This window comes from Pogona vitticeps, chromosome 1 (assembly GCF_051106095.1).
Source record: "Pogona vitticeps strain Pit_001003342236 chromosome 1, PviZW2.1, whole genome shotgun sequence".
NCBI lineage: Eukaryota > Metazoa > Chordata > Lepidosauria > Squamata > Agamidae > Pogona > Pogona vitticeps.
The window spans coordinates 217,030,056-217,051,333 of NC_135783.1; the positions used below are offsets into that span (position 1 = coordinate 217,030,056).

Consider the following 21,278-nt stretch of genomic DNA (forward strand, 5'->3'; position numbering starts at 1 on the left):
TACAAGGATCGTTGAATCTATTTCACCCATGATTTACGTTACTTTACTTTTATTTAACTTATACCCTGCCCCTCTAGACAAAGTCTACTCGGGGCGGCTTACATGAGTAATAAAATACAATAATATAACATACATAATAATAAAAACCTACTAACTAATATGTATATACATTATCAAGATGGGGTAGTTAAGAAACAAAAATCAGTTAATTGACTGGAACGAAGGTCTGCCTACAGAGCCAAGTTTTTAAATGGCTTTTAAAAACGCCCAGCGAGGGAGCCAGACGGATTTCCATTGGGAGGGTATTCCATAACTGAGGGGCCACTGCCGAGAAGGTCCGGTTTCTTGTTCTTTCCTTCCGGGCCTCTCTTGGCGTAAGGCCCCTCAGCCATCCCTGCTGGCTTTGTCAAGTGATTTGGGTAGATCTGGGTGGGAGAAGGCGATCTGCCAGGTATCAAGGTCCCAAACCATTTAGAGCTTTATACATCATCATTAATACTTTGAAATCAATGCGGAAACGAATGGGCAACCAGTGCAAAACAGCCAGGGTGGGGGAGATATGCTGATATTTTCTCACCCCAGTAAGAAGCCTGGCTGCCGCATTTTGCACCATTTGAAGTTTCCACATCAATCTCAAAGGCAGCCCCATGTAGAGTGTGTTACAATGGTCTAATCTTGAGATTACGAGCACATGGACAAGAGTATTGAGGCCCCCCCATCAAGATATGGTCACAGCTGGGCAATCCACCATAGGTGAAAATAGGCGGAATGGGCCACGGACACTACCATGGTAAGCGCCGGGTCCAGATGTATCCCCAAGCTGCGAACCTCGCTCTTTGCAGTGAGGGTCGTCCCCCCAAAAGAAAGGGAGTCACCCAAACCACTGATGGAAGGACAGCCCACCCTCAAGACCTCCGTCTTGTCCGGGTTCAGCCTCAACCCATTCAACTGCATCCATTCCAGTACAGTCTCCAGGCAGCACTGGAGGGACGGAACAGCATCCACTGTAGGTGAAAGGAAGATGTAGAGTTGTGTGTCATCACCATACTGATGACACGATGCCCCACACCCCCTGATGACCCCACCCAGCGGCCTCATGTAGATATTAAACAGCATTGGAGAGATGATCAACCCCTGCAGAACCCCACAACTGAGGCTCCATGGGGCTGAAACATTCTCACCAAGCTGTATTCTCTGGGGACAGGCCTCCAAGAAGGATCGGAGCCAGGCAAACGCCAGGCCACCGATTCCCAGCTCAGAGAGCCTCCCCAGGAGGATACCATGGTCAACGATATTGAAGGCGGCAGAGATGTCAAGGAGGACCAACAAGGACATATTGCCCCCATCGGCCTCCCTCAACAGGTCATCCAACAGTGCGACCAGTGCCGTTTCCGTACCATAGCGCAGCCTGAAGCCCGACTGAAACGGGTCCAGGTCACTGGTTTCGTCCAGAAGCATCTGAAGCTGGTCTGCCACCACCCTCTCCACCACTTTGCTAAGGAAGGAAATATTGGTGACGGGCCTATAATTTCCAATGTCATTCGCCACCAAATTTGGTTTCTTCCTAATGGGCCTAATGAGTGTCTCCTTGAGGGCAAGGGGAACCTCGCCCTCCTGGAGAGACCTATTAATTATTGCAGTGGCCCATTTTGTTGAAGCATGAAATGATGAAGCATGAAATCCATAGGTAAGACATTCCTGACAGGTGGCCTTCCAGCCTCAGCTTAAAACCTCCAATGAAAGAGTCCACCATCTTCAAGGGTAGTCTATTTCACTGCTAAACAGCTCCTGTTGTCCAGAAGTTCACCTTAATGTTTAGAGGCAGACAACTGGTCAAATTAGCCCACAGTATCACTTAATAGTCTTTTCCAAAACGGCTTCCTAGGATCCTGTATATACCAATGAGAACTTGAGATCTTCTGTATGCGAAACATGTGCCCTGGTACTGACTATGAACCCACAAGGATATATGATACCAGTATTAGGAATCATGGGTGCGGTGGAAACTGAAATTCGGACAGTTCTGCCAGCTGGACTATATGTATTTTATGGCTTTTATATGTTAAAAGCCATAAAAGTTTTACATGCAGCCCCTATTTTGATATTCTATCAACAAATGCCTTTGCAGATTAACTTCTTACATTATATTCTTCTAAAAACATGCACATAGAGAAACACAACTTACTTGTTCCCCCACCTGGACTAGTTAGAACCAGTGAAGGATGTGGCACTTCCATACTTTTATGAAGTGTAGCCACGGCAATAATTTTCCGTTTATGGATGCATAGCTTAGTGACATCTTCATCAGCCTTGACATCTTCAGCTGTTCTTTGCGTCACAGCAACACCAGGATCAAAATTAAACACCTTAAAAACATCACAAGTACCATGATGTTAGAAATGTAGTCTTTTTGGTTATTATAAGGGTACAACACAAGCAAGAAAATACACAGGCTTCAGCGGAAACTCAAATGCTTGTAAGCTTCCTGCAGGTTATTTAACTGGTACTTTTGAGGAAACAGAAAATAAAGTGAAAATGATCATAGGTCATTAAAATTCACAATAAACATCGGAGGCACATTTATTATACAGGACCTGGAAAAATGGTGGAAAACATTTTCCTCATTTTGAAAGAAAGAAAATGAGAGAATGAGAGAGAACTACTGTACATTTCTCTTCCACTACCATCCACGTGAATTACAGTACTATTATTAAAATTAAGATGAATATAATTTTTTTTACATAATTCTTGCAAATTTTTTTTGTTTTTTAACTTGTATCCTGCTACTTATCTATATAATTGCCTGGACTTCTCTCTCTTTCTCATATAACAGTTGGGAGATCTCATTTAAAGCAAAGTTCTGCTGTCATGCTCAACAGGACAGGAGAGCTGGTAATTTCCCCTTCAAGCTTCACTACAGAACATGGAGATACGTTACATCTTATAATCAAAGGGACAGTCTCCTGGCCTGTCCTTGGCCTATTAAATAACATAACTTTGCTTTAAAAACTGCTTTGCTTCAGAATTATAACTATTAAAATTGTACCCTATGGGTAAGCAAGCAAGCAAGCTATGAAATGCTGTAATTTATGTCAGATTCTTGGCGGAGATTGGAAGACACTTATTTCAATATAATTCAGTTTTACATGGAGATATCTCATACCTTGGGAAGGATAAGAGGACATTCTAAACCACACTTGCATGTTCCATCAGTCAGCAGGTATGTTTTAACCTGCTCCAAACAGAATAATAAAGACCCACTAGGACTGAAAAAAATAAGAAAATGGAAGAAATATGCATTAATCAACAACCAATATTGTTAAAAATACTTCATATACCATACAAGCAGCAATGTAGGGAAATAAATGTAAACAACAGAAACAGTTCATTATCCTGCAACAATAGGTACCGTATAGAAAATGTACATGTAATTTGCCATCTGAACAATATTCCTAATTTTTCTTTTAGAAGAAGAATGCAAAATTTGGTATTTCAAAACTACACAATTGCTATCTTGGGTATTACAGGGTACCAGCATGTCTATTAATGTATAATGCATTGGTATCTGTGAAGATTCTCAGTCATCCAGGTGAGGTTATCTGGAATTTGAGTCATGGCAACTGGACTTCTTTCTTGTTAGGTGTGATCAGGTTCCTCATCAGAGTCTGACAGTTCCTTAATTTTGGCGGGAAACGACAAGAGAGAGGGTTCTTTAATAATAAACTCTTTATTAATAGAACTCTTAGGTTTCTCAACAACAACCTCTATGGGATCAACATGTCCCACACCAACTGGAAAATCTCTCCATAACAATAGTAAAATCTCTTCATAACTTTCTTTTTTCAATGGGGAGCATGTCCGAATCGTTCCTGGTCTGTTGGCTTTCTCAAACAGCCACTCCTGACAGCACATATTGTCCCGCAACAGGGATGACGAGACCAGTCTCCCTTGGGTGGCTTCTCGTTCGGTTGGAGATGTCCTGGCCAGATTACCTTCCTCCAGGGACCCCGTCCTCGAGGGTATACCAGTACCATCCATTCTTTGGGTCCTAATCCTTCTATTGGCAATTTCACTTCCCTCCCTTTTATATCTGATTCTTTGTTTTCGTGACTTCCATCTCTTATTGTTCCCTTCTGAGGTATCTTAAACACCTTTGGTCCTCCTTCTTCCTCCTGCCATTTGTCTTCTAAAACTACTACTTTTCTTGTTTCCCCTGATTCGTCCCCCTTCTCTGTTGTCAAGAAAACATCTACCCCCTTTCTGCCCGTCTTTCCTAATTCCTCCCCCCTTTCCCCTGCCTTCAACTCTTTCACCCTTTCCATCACTTCCACTACCTCTCTATCTCTCTCCTCTCTATCTTTTTCCTCCTCTACAGATGTATGAGGGGACAGCTCTCTCTCTCTCTTCTGGTCTTTTATCCTCCAGTTCACATTAGGTTGAAACGTTTCGCTACTCTTCCAAGTAGCTTCTTCAGTCTTCAGCTTCTGAAGAAGCTACATGGATGAGTAGTGAAACGTTTCAACCGAACAAGAAAGAAGTCCAGTTGCCATAACTCAATTTCCAGATATAATGCACTGGATAACATACAATGCACAGAAAATTTGTAGAAGACACTCTAGTGTTGCTAACTAAATGTATGCTTCATAGTGTATGAGAAACTCTTCACAGCATTTGGAAGCATGCACTTACAAATAATGAGTTACTTGTAATTAATTTTCTCCTTGTAACTAAAACTAAATTATAGTTTACTGTAATGTAATGAAGAATAACTGCTGCTTCTGCAGTGGTAAAATATAAGTAGTTTTAATTACATTTGTAGTAATAATGAATGGTTTCATTACCTATGTGTGCTTCTGATGCTTTTTAACTAAGATGGCAGGTTTTTTTTAAAAAATGTACACTATAATAGGAATTAACTAATTTGGGGGCCTTGGGATTCTAACTGTAACTAATTTCATTTTAAAAGCAATGTTCCTAGCTCTACAATAATCTAACTAATCTTTACTTAAGCAGCAACTCATATTGTACTTCTATAACATATTTATTTTGAAAGTATGTATGGACAACCATGTTGCTTTTCTGAGTAGCTGTGTTGGTCTGGTTGCTTACAGTTCATAATACAGTGGTACCTCGAATTACGAACTTGGAACGGCATTAGTATGTCAAAAAGTTCGTAAGCCAAGGCAAAATTTCCCATAGAAATGCACTGAAAACCATTTAATTCATTCCAACTCTTTTTCATTCATATGTCGAGGCGCTGTTCACAAGTACAGTGGTGCCCCGCTAGACGCTTACCCTGCATGATGTCGAAATAGCTTGATGATGACATTTTTGCAATTGCTATTGCGATCGCAAAATGATGGTTCAAATGGGGGAAATCCGCTTTATGTTGATTAGGAGCCTGTTTTGCGAACCGTTTGTTCGCAAAACTATGTTTTTTCTGGCTCCGCAAAATGGCTTCCCTCTCTTCTCAAAATGGTTGCTTTCCGGACGGAAGCTTCGCATTACAGAGATTTAGAACAGCTGATCGGTGGTTCTCTATGGGCAATCTTCGCTGGACGATGAAGTATTTTCCCCATTGGAACGCATTGACTAGTTTTCAATGCATTCCAATGGGGATTTTTTTTCACTTGACGACGATTTCACTTAACAGTGATTTTGCTGGAACGCATTATCGTCGTCAAGCGGGGCACCACTGTAGAGGCATTAGTTACCATAGGAACTAATGCAAAGCCAGTTAACCCGTACTCTACCACTAGGGGGAGAATTTTTAATTTTTTTTCTTCTTTTGACCTAAGATGAACTTAGGTCAAAAAAAGGGCAGGAAAGTTTTTTTTTTTTCTCGTTCATACGTTGAGGCTCCATTTGCAAGTCAAAGCAACATTTTGTGAATGGAGCCATTCGTAACTTGAAATGTTCATAAGTAGAGACGTTCGTAAGTCGAGGTACCACTGTATTCCATGTTCTCACATAAGAAGCAGCTACTGCACAGGATGAATGCTAAGTAGAGAGTTATTTTGGCATGTTATATTTTATTTATTCAATCTTTACAAGCGTTTGACAGATCTGTTGCATCCCTATGAAGAACAGGAGTTGCAAGACAAGTTGCAGGGTGATCCTATTGGGAAAGGACAAATACTCAAATATAGCATATGTGTTCTGTGCTGTCAAACTGGAGCCAACTTATAGCAACTCTAATAGGGATTTCAAGATAAGTGAGATATTTAAGGAATGGTTTTACCAGTTCTACCCCCCCCCCCCGGTGAGTTTCCATGGCCAAGTGGGGATTCAAACCCTATTTTCCAGAGTTCCAGTCCAACACTCCATCCACTATACTACACTAGGAATCCCATTATAACATAGAGATCTGACAAAATTTAGACTTAAAAGTTGTCAGTGGAGAAGCTTTTGTATTAAAACAAATTTTTAAAGGTTTTTTTTGGTCTGGAATTGACAATTAAGAATAACAGATGTGAATTTGTAGTGAGTAGAAGTCACAAGAGGGTTCTTGGTTAGAAGCTTTCAGTTAGTGCTATGCCACTATTCAAAAACAACAAAATCCAACAAAGAAGCTAATTTATTAAAGATGTCTGGAAGATGTTGAAAGAGAAATTTGGATGCAAATCTCACACTTATCAGCACCAAGTGGTAGAAGGGTAGTGGAGGAGCAAATATTTCATGGGGAAAAGCCTTAAATCTGATCTAAACACCCCACTTTCTTTTAAAATTCCACTTCAGGGACAGAGTGGAAATAACTCAGCTGCACCCATTCAAGTATTTTGAGGGGCCACGTGCCACTCATGGAATGTTCTTGCTGGACATCATACACTTGACTATCAGTACAAAAGCTACCTAGGAGTGAAAGAAAGTGGGACCTGGTTTCAGATTTGGCTTTCTGATTTTGGATGTGACAATTATTTATTTATTTATTTTTAAAAAATTATCCTTTCTCCTTAAAAAGAATCCAAGATGCCTGGCTATTGACCTCACTGGCCAAACTGTCACTTGATGAATGGAACTTTCATTTGCTGATGGGTTCATGAATGAAATCGGAAGAATTGGAGACACTCTTTGTCATGGCCATGAACACACTGGTCAGGATCTAGTGTGGGTCAGTACAACAATTCTCCTGCCCCAGAAGGCTCTCTGGAACATTATTCTTGGTGCCACACAAGGTATCAGCAGAAACATGAAAGAAAGCAAGTCCCAACTCCATTGACTTTTGATGTAGAAGTACTGTACTGATCTTGGCCACTATTTGCCTTATTTCTTCTCCTTCTCCTTTTGTTGTTAATGAAAAACACTTTTCTGGAGTTTCTCATTCCATCTTTATGCTCTTGAGAAAAATAATTTTAATCAAAAATTTAAAATTTTATAAGCATCTGTGACCAGCTAATGTGACAAAATCCACAGCCCTTTTCCCATCCAAATGGAATATTACATGATTCCATTCCCTTCATGATCTAAATTGGCCTACGTAATGAATTCTGATGGAAAGAAAGAATGAGCAGTAGAAGCTCATATACACAATAACAACAGTTAGTTTCACCTCACTACTGCTACTGTTATACTATAAGCCTAAAGAGACTGACAATCAGATTCTAGTCCTTGTCCACTCCAGATTTAAACTTCACAGGCTAAACTTGTTACTAAAAATTAAAGTTAAACCACTGAATGAATAACACTTCTTAAGTCAACACGTGTAGAATATAATAGAGCTACTATTACAAGAATAACAACTTGATTCTGTTGACCTAGGTCAGCCTAAATTAGGACAGCCAGCCACTGAAGGTCCACTACATTTCTCAGTCTGCAGACCCCACTTATAGCTTCCATCAAAAGGAAAAGTGGTGGAAAAAAAATAGTTTGGAGAATAAAGCAAGGCACAGAGAAGAAAAACTTAATCTGGAATTCTAACTGTTGCTTCTTACCACTGAAATCAATATTTTAAAGTAACATTTTTGAGAATACATTTTAAAGTAAATTTGATTCGTATAGTTAATAATAAAATGGTGTACCGTCAAGGCAGTTCTGACTTATGTCAATCTTTTTAAGGGCTTCTCAGGTAGAGAATGTTCAGCAGTGGTTCACTATTCCCTTTTTCTGGGGAAGCCCTAGGGCTAGGCAGCTTGCCAAAGGCCACACAGGCTGGCCCTTCTGGCATGCACAGTGGGGAAACTGAACTCCCAACCTCTGGCTTTGCAGACAGATACTTAAGTTACCGAGTTATCCAGACAGCTCTAGTTTATTACTATGGGCTTAAAAAAAATCCCTTAGTACCATGGGGCCAAAATGGCCCGTGTCACACCCCTTTCAAGGCTTTTGGAGACACAATTTTCTGGTGTTTTTTTTTTTTTAAATTAAAACTTGCAGGCTTGGAGCACTCTGGGGAACATAAGGCACTGGCTGCCTAAATCCAAGCCCTGGCCTAAATGGTACTCTCAGCACATTAGCATCCCCACTTGAAGGTGCTGCTAAAAGAAAGTTTGTAATGTAGAAGCAAAGCAAAAGGAAACACTACAATCTGTAAATACAATTTTATCATAATATGCCATATGTCAATGTATTTCAAGATTAAGGCTTGGATATAATAGATTTTGACTCAATGAATGGTTTATAAATGGTTCATTCAGCCAGGAACCGTCAAAACACATACTCTCCTCGCTTTCCTGATGCCATGACAGAGACGCTTCCAACATTCATTCTTTAATCCAGTTTTGTATAACATCTCAGACACAAAACTGATGTTTAGCACTGTTTAACTAACCAAGGTTTTTTTTAGATCTCAAGACAACAAAGCCACACTAAGCCAGATCAGACACAATGAGGAACTGGCTTAAGAAAACCCACGGCTGAAGTCAAGGTACAAGGGGAGAAGAGAAAGAGTGAAGAGAAGTGAGCGTGGGCCTAGCGTTCATTTGTGACTTAATAAACAATGGTCTACTCAACAAGATACCCTTATGTATGACAAAGTGGATTTGTCCACAAAAGCTCACATTAAAATACAGAAGTTAGTCTTTAAGGTGCCACAACGTTGCTGTCTTCTTTATTTTTTATTCTTCTTTTGTTTTTGCCTGATATGAACAAAGATCATTGGTCCAAACCAATCCACACTGCCAGTCTGAATACAACCCTAAACCACAGTCCAGAATTATGAAGTTTAACTGCAGCAATCCTCTTACCCTGGAGCTTCTCTCCTTTCACCATCAGACATGACTGTGAAGAGGAAGAAAACTTCTGCTTCCATCATAGATCACAGCTTAATGCAAAGATTAGTAGAAGAAACATCTTTGTATAACGGAGAAAGTGCATCCAGGTCTGAGAGTTTTCTAACATAGTTCTAGGCCAGCTCTCTCTGGCCACTCTAGTTTCCCACACTAAACTGTCCAAATTAGGTCCCATGGTTTCCGTTAAAAAAAAAAAGTACTAAATGTAATCAAAATACAAAATGCTAAACTAAAATAATATAAATATTGTAATAAAGTATATGATACCTTTCGTATTGCCTAAACAGAACATAATACATAAGCAGCTGACTTTAGTATTTTGTATTAGTTCAGCATTCAGGATTTTTAATAGTTTTATTGTGCGACTTTTCACAGGGCATCTTAGAAATATTTTATGTTGAAACTGAAATGGCAGATCACACTCCATCAGGGTGGATAAAAATCAATGAGTAAAAAAAAAATCAAATCAATCTAAATCATGATTTAAATCTTGATCTAAATAAAATTCACCTTGCATTCCATTATGGAAATCAGTTTTTGAACACCAGCTTTGCCTTGAATTTTGGTGTTTTGATTCCGAATTTTCAGCATAGTATGTATGTTCACCAATTATTTTGCATGAAAAGTCATTAGTTTAGTTCACATTTGTAAAGTGTGGAAATTTTATAATAGTTTTTGCTCTTGAAAAATCATCCTTCTCAGTTCCACTCCTTCCTTTATTTCAAATTTTGCATGATTCCAGCCTTCTTCTCTTGGAACTAAACAGTTCAATTCTAAATGCAGTTCAGAGTCGAAGGAGCTACAGGATTTTATTTCAATTAATAATTAGACAGTTAATAGATTAGGCAATTAATAGACCACATTGCTTGTTCCATAATTCAAGTCAAGGATCCTTTTGGCCACCAGTTAGGATCTTCAGATTAAATTCAGGAACAGAAGATAGGCACCAAACATGAACTATGCTGACCAGATACCAGCTTGCTTCCCAAGCTATGAGTGGACTGGTGGTTGTGAGCTTAGGGGAAGTGGTCATTAATAATAAAATTACACACAGAGATTTAAAACAACAACAACACATGGCAAACAATCTTTGAACAATGGACAAAATCTTGTGTAAATTTGCACCCAGTTTAATCTGGATCGGGAAGAAGAGACATTTAAATCGCACAAATTAAAAGCTTCTTATTTCTCCATCTTAGGTTCTGAGGTTTCCTTGGGCTCTCTTTTGCCCTAAGGGTATTCCCTTTAGGAGCCTCAGGACAGGGAGGCAAGCCTTTCTTTCTTTCTTTCTTTCTTTCTTTCTTTCTTTCTTTCTTTCTTTCTTTCATTCATTCATTCATTCATTCATTCATTCATTCATTCATTCATTCATTCATTCATTCATTCATTCATTCATTCATTCATTCACTCATTTGGCTTTTACACCACCCATCTAGATTCAATGAATCTACTCTGGGCGGCTTACATTCCAAATATAAAACAAAATTTAAAACACAACAATATCAAACAATTGACTTTTAAAAGTCAAAAATTGCCACCAGATGAGCAGCAGCAGTCCTGATCTTGGTGGCAGTGATTTAGGACTTGTAAAGACTCCCCCTCCATCATGAGGCTGCTATAGTCTTCCCGAAGAGAACTTGAGGGAGAATAAGGGAGTCTCAGAATGTAAAAGAGAGGGATAGGAAGCTTTTACCTAGGTGCAAAGTTACACAACAGGATTTTGCCAGTTATATCATACAGCAGATGAGGGACTACATGTTTAAATATGCCTCCATATAAAGAATCCACCTCTTTGTTAATCAGAAACTAGCATGTCAAGATATAGCCTATTTGTTTAAGTGATTGCTATATTTCTACTTCAGGTGGAATAATACTCATAAGAAAGCATGGCTTTTAAAAAGCAGATCCCCTAGCTACATAAATGCCTTGTCAGATGTTGCCCTCACCGCAAGCCAAACCCGAATCCTCAGGTTGAGAAGCTGCTTCATAGTCTGTTACAGTGAGGTCAACAGGGCTGCATACCTTCAGAACTGATGAAGGTGAAGGAGAGGCCGCTCTAGCCAATGTTTCCTCTAACTGTGTTCGTGTATGCGTGCAGAGCTCCATCAGAGCTGCGCAGCAGCCATTGGTGTGGATGCTCATTTATTTCTGGGTTTCGAATGAAACCCCCCTAATTTTCAGCGGGACTGAAAATTAGAGCGAATGTTGGTTCTAGCCAAAACAAATATGATGCAGTTTCAATATTTTTTGAGTAGTCTGAGTACTGAATAAACAAGCACTACTTAATTATATAAATTGTGTTACATGAAGTCTATCTTTTAAGATATTAATAAACAGATATATATAACTTATTTTGTCTCTTCCTTTGACTGCACATCTATCAGTTTCCAGGTGGATATTTTTCTCCCAACTGCACATGTGGTGTCCACCTGCATACTATCATCCTATCTGTGGCATCATTCTCTCAATTAAGGGACCCAAGGCAACTCACAAATTATTTAAAAAAACCCAATAAACTGACTAGAACAATAAATTATGACATTGTTGTTGTTTAGTTGTTACGTTGTGTCTGACTATTCATGACCCCATGGACCAGAGCACGGCAGGCCCTCCTATATTCCACTGCCTCCCGGAGTTGGGTCAAAGCCATGTTGGTCGCTTCGATGATACTGTCCAACCATCTCATCCTCTGTCATTATGACATTAAAAATCCATTAAACTTACAACAGCATTAACATCATTAGTTAAAACTATTAAAAATAGCTTTCAACACATTAAAAACACACATGGGTTAATAAAAATATCCAGCACACAAGATTAAAAATTGCCCAACTAGTTGTTAAAAACCTGTTTTTAAAAAGGACACTGGAAGAACAAGAGGGAAGGGGCTGACTCAGCCTCCCAGTGGAGGGCACTCCCCAACTTGGAAGCAGCCACAGAGAAGGCCTCATATTCCCAACAGGCACGCCTGAGAAGACAAGACCCACCACTCCCACCCCAGATAGTAACAGTGCTCAAATGTGCAATCCTCTATGTGCAATGTTTCAAAACACAGGGGCCTATATCCAACAGATTATCTCAACTAGAGTAGACACAATAAATATATGGAACCTAGTTACATGTCAATTTACTAAGTTCCCTTTTACTCAAAAGGTCTATCCTATTTGGGTGAGAGGCAGCTGCTTAAAAGCATAACATATGGTATAACAGGATTTAGATGCTACTCCAGAGAATTAAAAAGGGAAAGGGGCCCAGAGGGAGCTCCAAACAAAGAGACACACCAAACATTTGGTATGACAGAAGGTAGCGGAAGGACTGAAAGAGGAGACCTTTAGTGATCAGAGTTCAGAGAACTACTTTGGAAGCAATTCTGACAAGCATTATATGGTAATACTTACCTAATATACAAAACTCCATTTTGATCCACCCTCCGTTGCCATCCAACTGGGACTTGTACTGCTGGTAATCCTCCATCTTTGTCCCCACCATCACACTCCTTGCTTCCATTCATTTTTCTGATTCTGGTTGTGAATCCTCAAAGATATCAACAGGAAGATGATATCTTTATTTTATATGTCATCATGGCCTTCAGAAGACGGCCATACAGCATAGCAATTCCCAGTGTGTACAAAGTGCATCGGGAAATTGTGGCTTAGTCCGTAAAATCTCCCATTTTTTTCTTTCTGAGAAGTCAGTTGCCCATTCTGACCTATATTAAATAGGAAATGTTATATTCCTTATATAGTTATAAGGATAGATTAAATGGGTGAAAATGAATGCTTCCAACTTTGGAAAATCGTAATCCATCAATGCTCCGTTACTGGCCAGGAAGAGAGAAAAGCATTTTTATTTTAGTTCAATAGCATGACTCCAAAAGTGATGATTTCCTAAGTTAATTTGTATTTTGAGGGAGTATGTCCCATTTTCACATATGTGCTGCAGCCAAAGTCTCCAGGTATCAAATCCTTTTTAAATGCCAAGTTCTTTTTGTTTTCTTGTCCTCTTCCATTCATTGTCCAAGGTTCTCCTGGATGCTTCTTGTGATTCTCGCATATTGGTACAGCTTTAATGTGAAAATCTAAGGGAAAGAAAACAAGAAGTTACATTTAGCAGGCATGAAAGTTATCCAGTTAATGTACAATATCCAGCTAATTGTACTCCCTGGATGTTACGTGAGCCACCCACATCCCTACCATCACCATCACCACACCCATCCCATCCCATCCCATCCCCTGCTCACAACCTGGCTGATATGCAACCATCTATAATATGAGAGAAAATTTACAACACTGGTGTCTAAGAAAAGGAGCTATCTGGGCACATACTCAAATACTACATGGAGTTACAGTTCTCTGACTCAAACATTGGAAGTAACAGCCACCAACATTCTGAAAGCTCATAGATTTGTTTTATTTTAATACAGTGGTGCCTCGCATTATGACTGTCCCGTTTAACGATGAAACCGCATTATGATGAACTTTTTGCAATCGCAAAACGATGTTTCCTACAGGGGAATTTCGCTTTGCGATGATCGGTTCCCAGCTTCGGAACCGATTGTTCGCAAAACGACAATTTTCCAACAGCTGATCGGCGGTTTCAAAATGGTCACCGGGTAAACAAAATGGCCCCCTGCTGTTTTCTGGGACGGATTCCTCACTGCACAGGCAGCGAAAATGGCTGCCCTATGGAGGATCTTCACTGGACGGTGAGTTTACAGCCCTTTGGAATGCATTAAATGGGTTTTAATGCGTTTTTTCTTTTTGCATTACGACATTTTCGTTCTACAGCGATTTCGCTGGAACGAATTAACGTCGTAATGTGAGGCACCACTGTATAGCATCTTCTACACATGACATCGCATTGATATTAAGAAACTACCATCTTTTGCTCCCAAAGTCATTAGTATTCATCTGCCTGGGATTTGCTATTCTACTTAATAAACGTTATATGAAAATTTCAGCATTTTTGCCCTACTATAAAAATATTATTTATTTATTTAATTTATTTATTCAATTTGTATCCTGTCCCCATTAGTGTTGATGCACTATTCTGGCCAGGTTACAAGAAATGCAATAGAAAACTAAAATAAAAACAGAAACCTTAAGAGCAGAAACAATACCCCTAAAAAACAGATGGGGCCAACTAATCATATTACTGTTCAAGATGCTCCTTGAAAATGCTGTCATTCATTCATCCATAATATTTTTATTTTATTATTTATTTATTTTATTAGATTTATACCCCGCCTATCTAGACCAAAGGTCTACTCTGGGCGGCATTACAAATTTAAAAACAGTAAAACCAATAAACATGCAATAAATACAAGATGGTAAAATGTGAATTTAAGATACAGCAGGAGGGAAAGCCTGCCCAAATAGCCAAGTCTTGAATTTACTTCTGAAGATTTTTGCACTCCCTTTCTCCTTAAGAAGGACCCAAGACAGCTAACATCATTCAGATGATATTTAAAGATAAAAACAGTATACAAATACTGAAAAGTACAAATAAAATTATGTGGTCCCTATGACCAGCTCAGTTAATAATCCGGCTGCTGCATTTGGGATCCACTGACATTTCTGAACACTTTCCAGAGGCAGGTATGTATCACTGTGGCCTCTCCAGGTGCGTGCATAGCTGGCACACTAATTTTAATTATGCAAAGGCACTCTTAGTCACCATCGAAACCTGGGCATGTAGGCTCAGAGACAAATCCAGGGGCACCCTCAACCTGTGCACTTACATTTTTAGAGCAAGTGCAGCTTCACCCAACACAGGCTGCATCCCTATTCCTTGGTCTGCCTTTCGACTGACTTGTTATGTTACAAGGAGTTCAAAGTCAGGCATTCCACTCCCATTGATAACCTTACTTAGACATTCGACCTATACAGAATGCAATTATGGGATGGGAAGGAGTCCATTGGCTATATCCTGTATGATAGATCTTCTTCATCGCTGCTTTTTCCCCACAGCTGTTCCCAAGGTCAGCGGCTGCAGGCTCCATGCACAATTGTAGCAAAGCACAGGCCACTCAATCCCCATCCACAGTCATGAACTGCAGGTTGTGCATGAGAAGTACTCCTCCAAGGGGCTGCCCCCAATCCTCAGTCATCACATCTGTCCTGGTTCGAGTCAGATATGAAATGACTCAAGGGGTTTCTGAGATACTCAATGGAGAAGACAGCTCATACACTTTAATATCACTGCAAAGTGATTTTTTTCCTGCAGAGATGCCAGATATCAGGAAAATACATTTACTTGGTTGTGTGAAAACTGAAGGAGGACTGTATCAGGGAGGACCGCCTTTTCTTACTGGATCTTGTTGCCACACCAAGAAGGATGGAGTGGGATGAGAGAACATAGCAATCTCCTCAATCTATTACAACTCATGTAGCTCAGTCACTGGCCTGTAATTTAAAGGGGTGTACAGGGAGACAGAGGAATGCTCCTTCAATAAATCGGATCCTGATTTTTACATAAAATGGGAAGGAGGAGGAGAAGATTATTATTATGGTCAGGTCATTTTCCTCTCCATACTAATGCTAGCAACTGGAATTGTTCCAAAATTGCTTGTTACCAATTTGAAGCAATGGGCAATAGCTGCTGATTTGATTCCTGAAACCTAAATACAGTGGTGCCTCGCTTAACGATATTAATCAGTGCAGCAAAAATCGCTGCTATGCAATTTCATTGCTAAGCGATTTTAAAAAGCCCATAGAAACACATTAAAACATGTTTAATGCATTCCTATGGGCTTAAAAACTCACCATATGCGAAACTCCTCCATAGGGGCAGCCATTTTCAGTGCCTCTAAAGCGAGGCAAAACAGCGGGTGGCCATTTTGGAACCACCAATCAGCTGTGTGAAAATGGGGCCTTCGGGATGATCGTGGGGCAGCACTTTACCGCAATCATCCCAAAGGCCCCGCCGATCCGCTGTGTGAAAATGGGGCCTTTGGGATGATCGCGGGGGAGTGCTTCCCCGCGATCACCCCAAAGGCCCCATTTTCGCACAGCTGATCGGCGGGGCCTTTGGAATGATCGCGGGCAAGCGCTCCCCCGCAATCATCCCAAAGGCCCCATTTTCACACAGCTGATCGCCGGGGTCTTTGGGATGATCGCAGGAAAGCGCCCCCCCACGATCATCGCAAAGCGAATTTTCCCCATAGGGGCCATCGCAAAGTGATCGCTCTTGCAATGGCAAAAAGTCCATCGCAAAGCGATTTCGTTGTAAAACGGAGCGATCGCTATGCGAAGCACCACTGTATCAGTGATTTTGCAAACATGTCATCTCAGCCACAGATTTTTAAGATGTGATTCCTAATTTTTAGGCTTGTCTCTTCAGTCCACCCTTACGCATCAGCAATGCAGAGAAACAACAACATGTTGTTAACTCAATTCTCACTTACGGAAAACATTTTCAGGATTGCCTAGGTACAGAGGATTCAGAAGTGATTTACCATTCCCAGCTCACCCAAGGCTGCACAGGATGGCTGTTGTCCTGGGAAGCATAGTGGGGAATCAAACTTCCAGTCTCTGGCTCTGTAGCCTGGTATTCAAATTATTAAGCAATCCAGCCAGTTACAACATCTAAAGTGAGTGGGAAGTGTGGAAGATGGAAGGGAAACAATCAGGACAAATCCAGAGCCTTCCATTGTAGCAATTTTCAAAGAGGGAGTCTGTTTCAGTGTACAAAATGAAAACAAAAAGAAAAGAATTGTGGTACCTTAAAAACTAACAGATTTTTTTCAGTGTCGCCTTTCATAGATTAGAATCTATTTGCTCATACGTGACTGGAGATATGGATTATAATCCATTAAAATTCACAGTGAAATAATTATGTTAGTCTTCAAGGAGCCACAATATTTTTGTTTTTGTCACACAAAGAGCAGAAACCTATTGTATATTTCTGCAGGTATAATATCAGCAGTGTAACTTTCAGTTATTAATTGCTACAAGTTAAGAAGCTAGAATTCTTTTTTATTCCTGACTCCGGACAGAGCACAGCTGACCAATACAGCTAAAGGCAGTCCCAGGGAGCTCACGACCAGAGCTCACGAACAGGAGAGCAAACAAAGAGTTTGCCGTGAGAGAGATAGTAAGGAGACAAAGACAGAGTTAAGTGGATTTTTCTCTACAGTAACACCCAGAAAGGGCCTGAAGTAACTCCTAGGAATTGCCCAGACAGAAGCACCACATACTCTACTTAAAGAGCTGTGTGCTTAGTCGAACAGGAAGGGGTGTGTCCTTAACAGGAAGAGTTGTGTGATTAGCCCAACAGAAAGGGGAGTGTCCCGATTATTGCTGAGGGCTATAAGTAGCAGCTGTGAGTTCTGGGAGGGCCTTTTGATTCCTGACTCCAGACACAGCTGACAAAGAAAGCTAAAGGAAGATCCAGGGAGCTCGCAACCAGAGCTCGAGAACAGGAGAGCAAACAGGGAATTTGCTGGGGGAAGGCCAAGGCGGAGGCTCCAAACAATTCCCCCCCCCCCGTTCCTTGGGTATACATACAACTACATTTAAACTAACAAAACAAGAGGGACAGGTATCCTAAACAAACAGTTGAAAGTAAAAAAAGCTAGAAGGGAATGTGGAGGGTGGAGACAATTCAGTTGTGGTTACCTGCCAAGTCTCTGCTATGTTTGTCTTTGTTCCTGAGTGCAAAATGCTGCATACATGTAACAAGTGTAAACTGGTGGCACTGTTAGAAGAGAAAGTCAGAGACCTGGAGCAGCGAGTAACCACACTCAAGGCTATAAGGGAAGATGAAGCCTACATTGATAGACGTCTTAAGCAGCAGCAGCTGTCAGAGGAGGAACTGCTGAGGGAAGAAAAACAAAACATTGCAGTGGAGGAAAATGCTGAAGAGCAGTGGTCCCCAACCTTGGGCCTCCAGATGTTCTTGATCTACAACTCTCAGAAGCCTTCACCACCACTTTTGCTAGCCAGGATTTCTGGGAGTTGAAGTCCAAGAACATCTGGAAGCCCAAAGTTAGAGACCACTGCTGTAGAGGCTACACATCTACTGGAGGAACCACCATGGAAAAGAATCACAGTTAGGAGCAAAAGAAGGAGAAGACTCTCTTTCCTGGTGGAACTAAAAACTGCTTTCAGTTACTGGAAGAAGAGTCTGTCGGACAGGATGCAGAGGAGATCCCACAGGAGGACATGAGTAGGGCTGAAGCGCAGCAGAATACAGTTGCTGAACCCACACCATACAAAAAGAAGAAGAGCAGAGTAGTTGTAGTAGGGGACTCCCTGCTATGTGGAATTGAGACCAAAATATGCTGGGAGGATCCATGGACTCGCCAGGTATGCTGTCTCCCTGGAGGACGGATAAGGGATGTGATGGAAGGATTGCCATCACTCATAAAACGTGCAGATACATATCCCTTCCTTTCTTGTCCACGTAGGAACAAATGACACAGCCAAGAGGAGCTACCGAGAAATCACATCTGACTTTGAAGCTCTGGGAAAGAAACTCAAGGACTTTGGGGCCCAGATAGTTTTTTCTTCTATCCTACCAGTGCTCAGAAGAGGAATCAAAAGAGAAAGGAAGATCCTCTGGGTGAATGGCTGGCTATGAAGGTGGTATGAATGAGAGGGATTTTTTTGGGGACCATGGGCTAAGCTTCCTGGAAGAAGAACTGCTGGCAAGAGATGGTTTGCATCTAACAAGGACTGGGAAGAAGGTGTTTGGCCACAGCATGAAGAACTTCATCAGGAGGGCTTTAAACTGAATTGGAAGGGGGAGGGAGACACAAAAACAGAGTTAAGGGTAGATGAAGCCTTACACACAATAAGAGGAATGGACCAAACTGATCAAAAGGGTAACAACAATAACATCAACAACAACAATAATCACAATAATGAATCTAACAAACATCATCATAATAATCATAATATTAATTAAAATAACAAAGACAAACAGGCCACAATCACGCACCCTCCGATTTCTGTATACAAACGCCAAGAGTATGGGAAACAAACAAGAAGAACTGGTAATTTTAATTCAGGACGATAAGTTTAACTTGATAAGAATAACTGAAACGGTGGGATGACTCCCATGACTGGAATACACCAAGATATAAACTGATCAAAAAGAACAGAGAGAATAAAAAGGGAGGTAGAGTTTCATATATGTCAAAAATACACATTCCTGCACAGAAATACAGGAGGGAGAGTGGTTGTCTGTTTGAGAGCACCTGGATCAATCTAGTTGGAGCAAAAAACAAAAGGAACTTGCTAATTGGAGTCTACTACCAAATGCCCAATCAAAGAGAGGAAGCTGACAAAACTTTTGAAAAACAAATTACAGCGTTTTCAAAGAGACACGACGTAGTAGTGATAGGTGATTTCAAGGAACTGGCTGAAGAACTCAGAACCACTATCCATTATTTTCTTGAAATCAATGAAAACAGGGGAGGTGCCAGAGGACTGGAGGAGGGCTAATGTTGTCCCTATCTTCAAGCAAAAAAGAGGAACCTGGAAACTACAGGCCAGTCAGCTGGACATCAATCTCAGGCAAAATTCAGGAACAGATCATAAAGTGGTCATTGTGCAAGCACCTAGAAAACAATGCAGTAATAACTACGTAGAAGCCAACACAGATTTGTCAAGAACAAATCCTGCCAAACTAATTTGATCTCGTTTTTTGAACAGGTCACCTCCCTGATAGACAGAGGGAATGCTGTAGACACAGTATATCTTGACTTCAGCAAAGCTTTTGACAAAGTGCCCCATGAGATCCTGATTAGCAAGCTAACTAGGTATGGGCTGGAAAGATCAAGTGTAAGGTGGATACACAATTGGCTACAGAATCATACTCAGTTTAATGGGCCCTTCTCTAACTGGGAGGAGGTCACAAGTGGGGTACCACAAGGCTCAGTCCTGGGCCCCATGCTCTTCAATATTTTTATTAGTGACTCGGATGAGAGAGTGCAGGCAATGCTTGTCAAATTTGCAGATGACACCAAATTGGGTGGAATAGCTAATACCTTAGAACACTGGTTCTTAACCTTGGGTTACTCAGGAGTTTTGGACTGCAACTCCCAGAAGCCTTCACCACCAGCTGTGCTGGCTGGGGTTTCTGGGAGTTGCAGTTGAAAAACATCCGAGTAACAAAGGTTAAGAACCACTGCCTCAGAACACAGAAACAAAATTCAAAATGACCTTGATAGGATGGAGCACTGGGCTGAAAGCAACAGAATGAAATTCAACAGGGATAAGTGGAAAGTACTGCACCTTGGAAAAAGAAACCGATTGCCCAGTTACAAGATGAGGGATACCTGGCTCAGCAAACCTACGAGCAAGAAGGATCTTGGAATTGTCGTAGATCACAAGCTAAATATGAACCAACAGTGTGATGTTGCTACAAAAGAGGCAAATACTATTTTAGGCTACATTCATAGAAATATAGTTTCCAAATCCTGCGAGATGCTAGTCCCCCTCTATTCAGCACTGGCTAGGCCTCACCTTGAGTATTGTGTCCAGTTTGGACACCATACTTCAAGAAGGATGATAACAAATTGGAACAAGGTCAGGGGAGGGTGACAAGGATGATCAGGGGGCTGGAAAACAAGCCTTATGAGGAAAGGCTGAAAGAATTGGGCATGTTTAACCTTGACAAAAGACTGAGGGGTGATATGATAGCACTTTTCAAATACTTGAAAGGCTGTAATACAGAGGAGGGGCAAGATCTGTTTTCAGTCATCCCAGAATGTAGGGCACGCAACAATGGGCTCAAGTTAAAGGAACTTCCTAACTATTGGAGCAGTACGACAGTGGAACCAGTTACCTCAGGACTTGGTGAGTGCTCCAACACTGGAGGCATTCAAGAAAAACTTAGACAATCACCTGGTGGATTTGCTTTGATTGTATTCCTGCATTGAGCGGGGGGTTGGACTTGATGGCCTTGTAGGCCCTTCCAACTTCCCTTTTCTATGATCCTATGATTCTATAATCACCTGTCTTATAAATAGTGTCATACAACTGGTGTGTGATAGGAAATGCCCATGATAACTTTTTAACCCATTGTAATTTGATGCTGAAAGCT

The 21,278-nt window shown here is 40.8% G+C and overlaps 1 protein-coding gene across 5 annotated transcripts in view; it reads right to left on the reverse strand.

The window, feature by feature from the left end:
- Positions 1–21,278, reverse strand: part of MBD5 (methyl-CpG binding domain protein 5) — a 180,036-nt gene that overhangs the window by 50,565 nt on the left and 108,193 nt on the right. For 4 of the 5 annotated variants that reach the window (XM_078376795.1, XM_072983590.2, XM_072983582.2 and 1 more), the window contains 3 exons: positions 12,626–13,305; positions 3,164–3,266; positions 2,186–2,366 (listed from right to left, as the gene is read on the reverse strand). In XM_078376795.1, the coding sequence (XP_078232921.1) occupies positions 2,186–2,366; positions 3,164–3,266; positions 12,626–12,738 (397 nt within the window). In that variant the 5' untranslated portion in view covers positions 12,739–13,305. The remainder of the gene's footprint in view (positions 1–2,185; positions 2,367–3,163; positions 3,267–12,625; positions 13,306–21,278) is intronic. The other variant, XM_078376798.1, reaches the window with a different exon arrangement.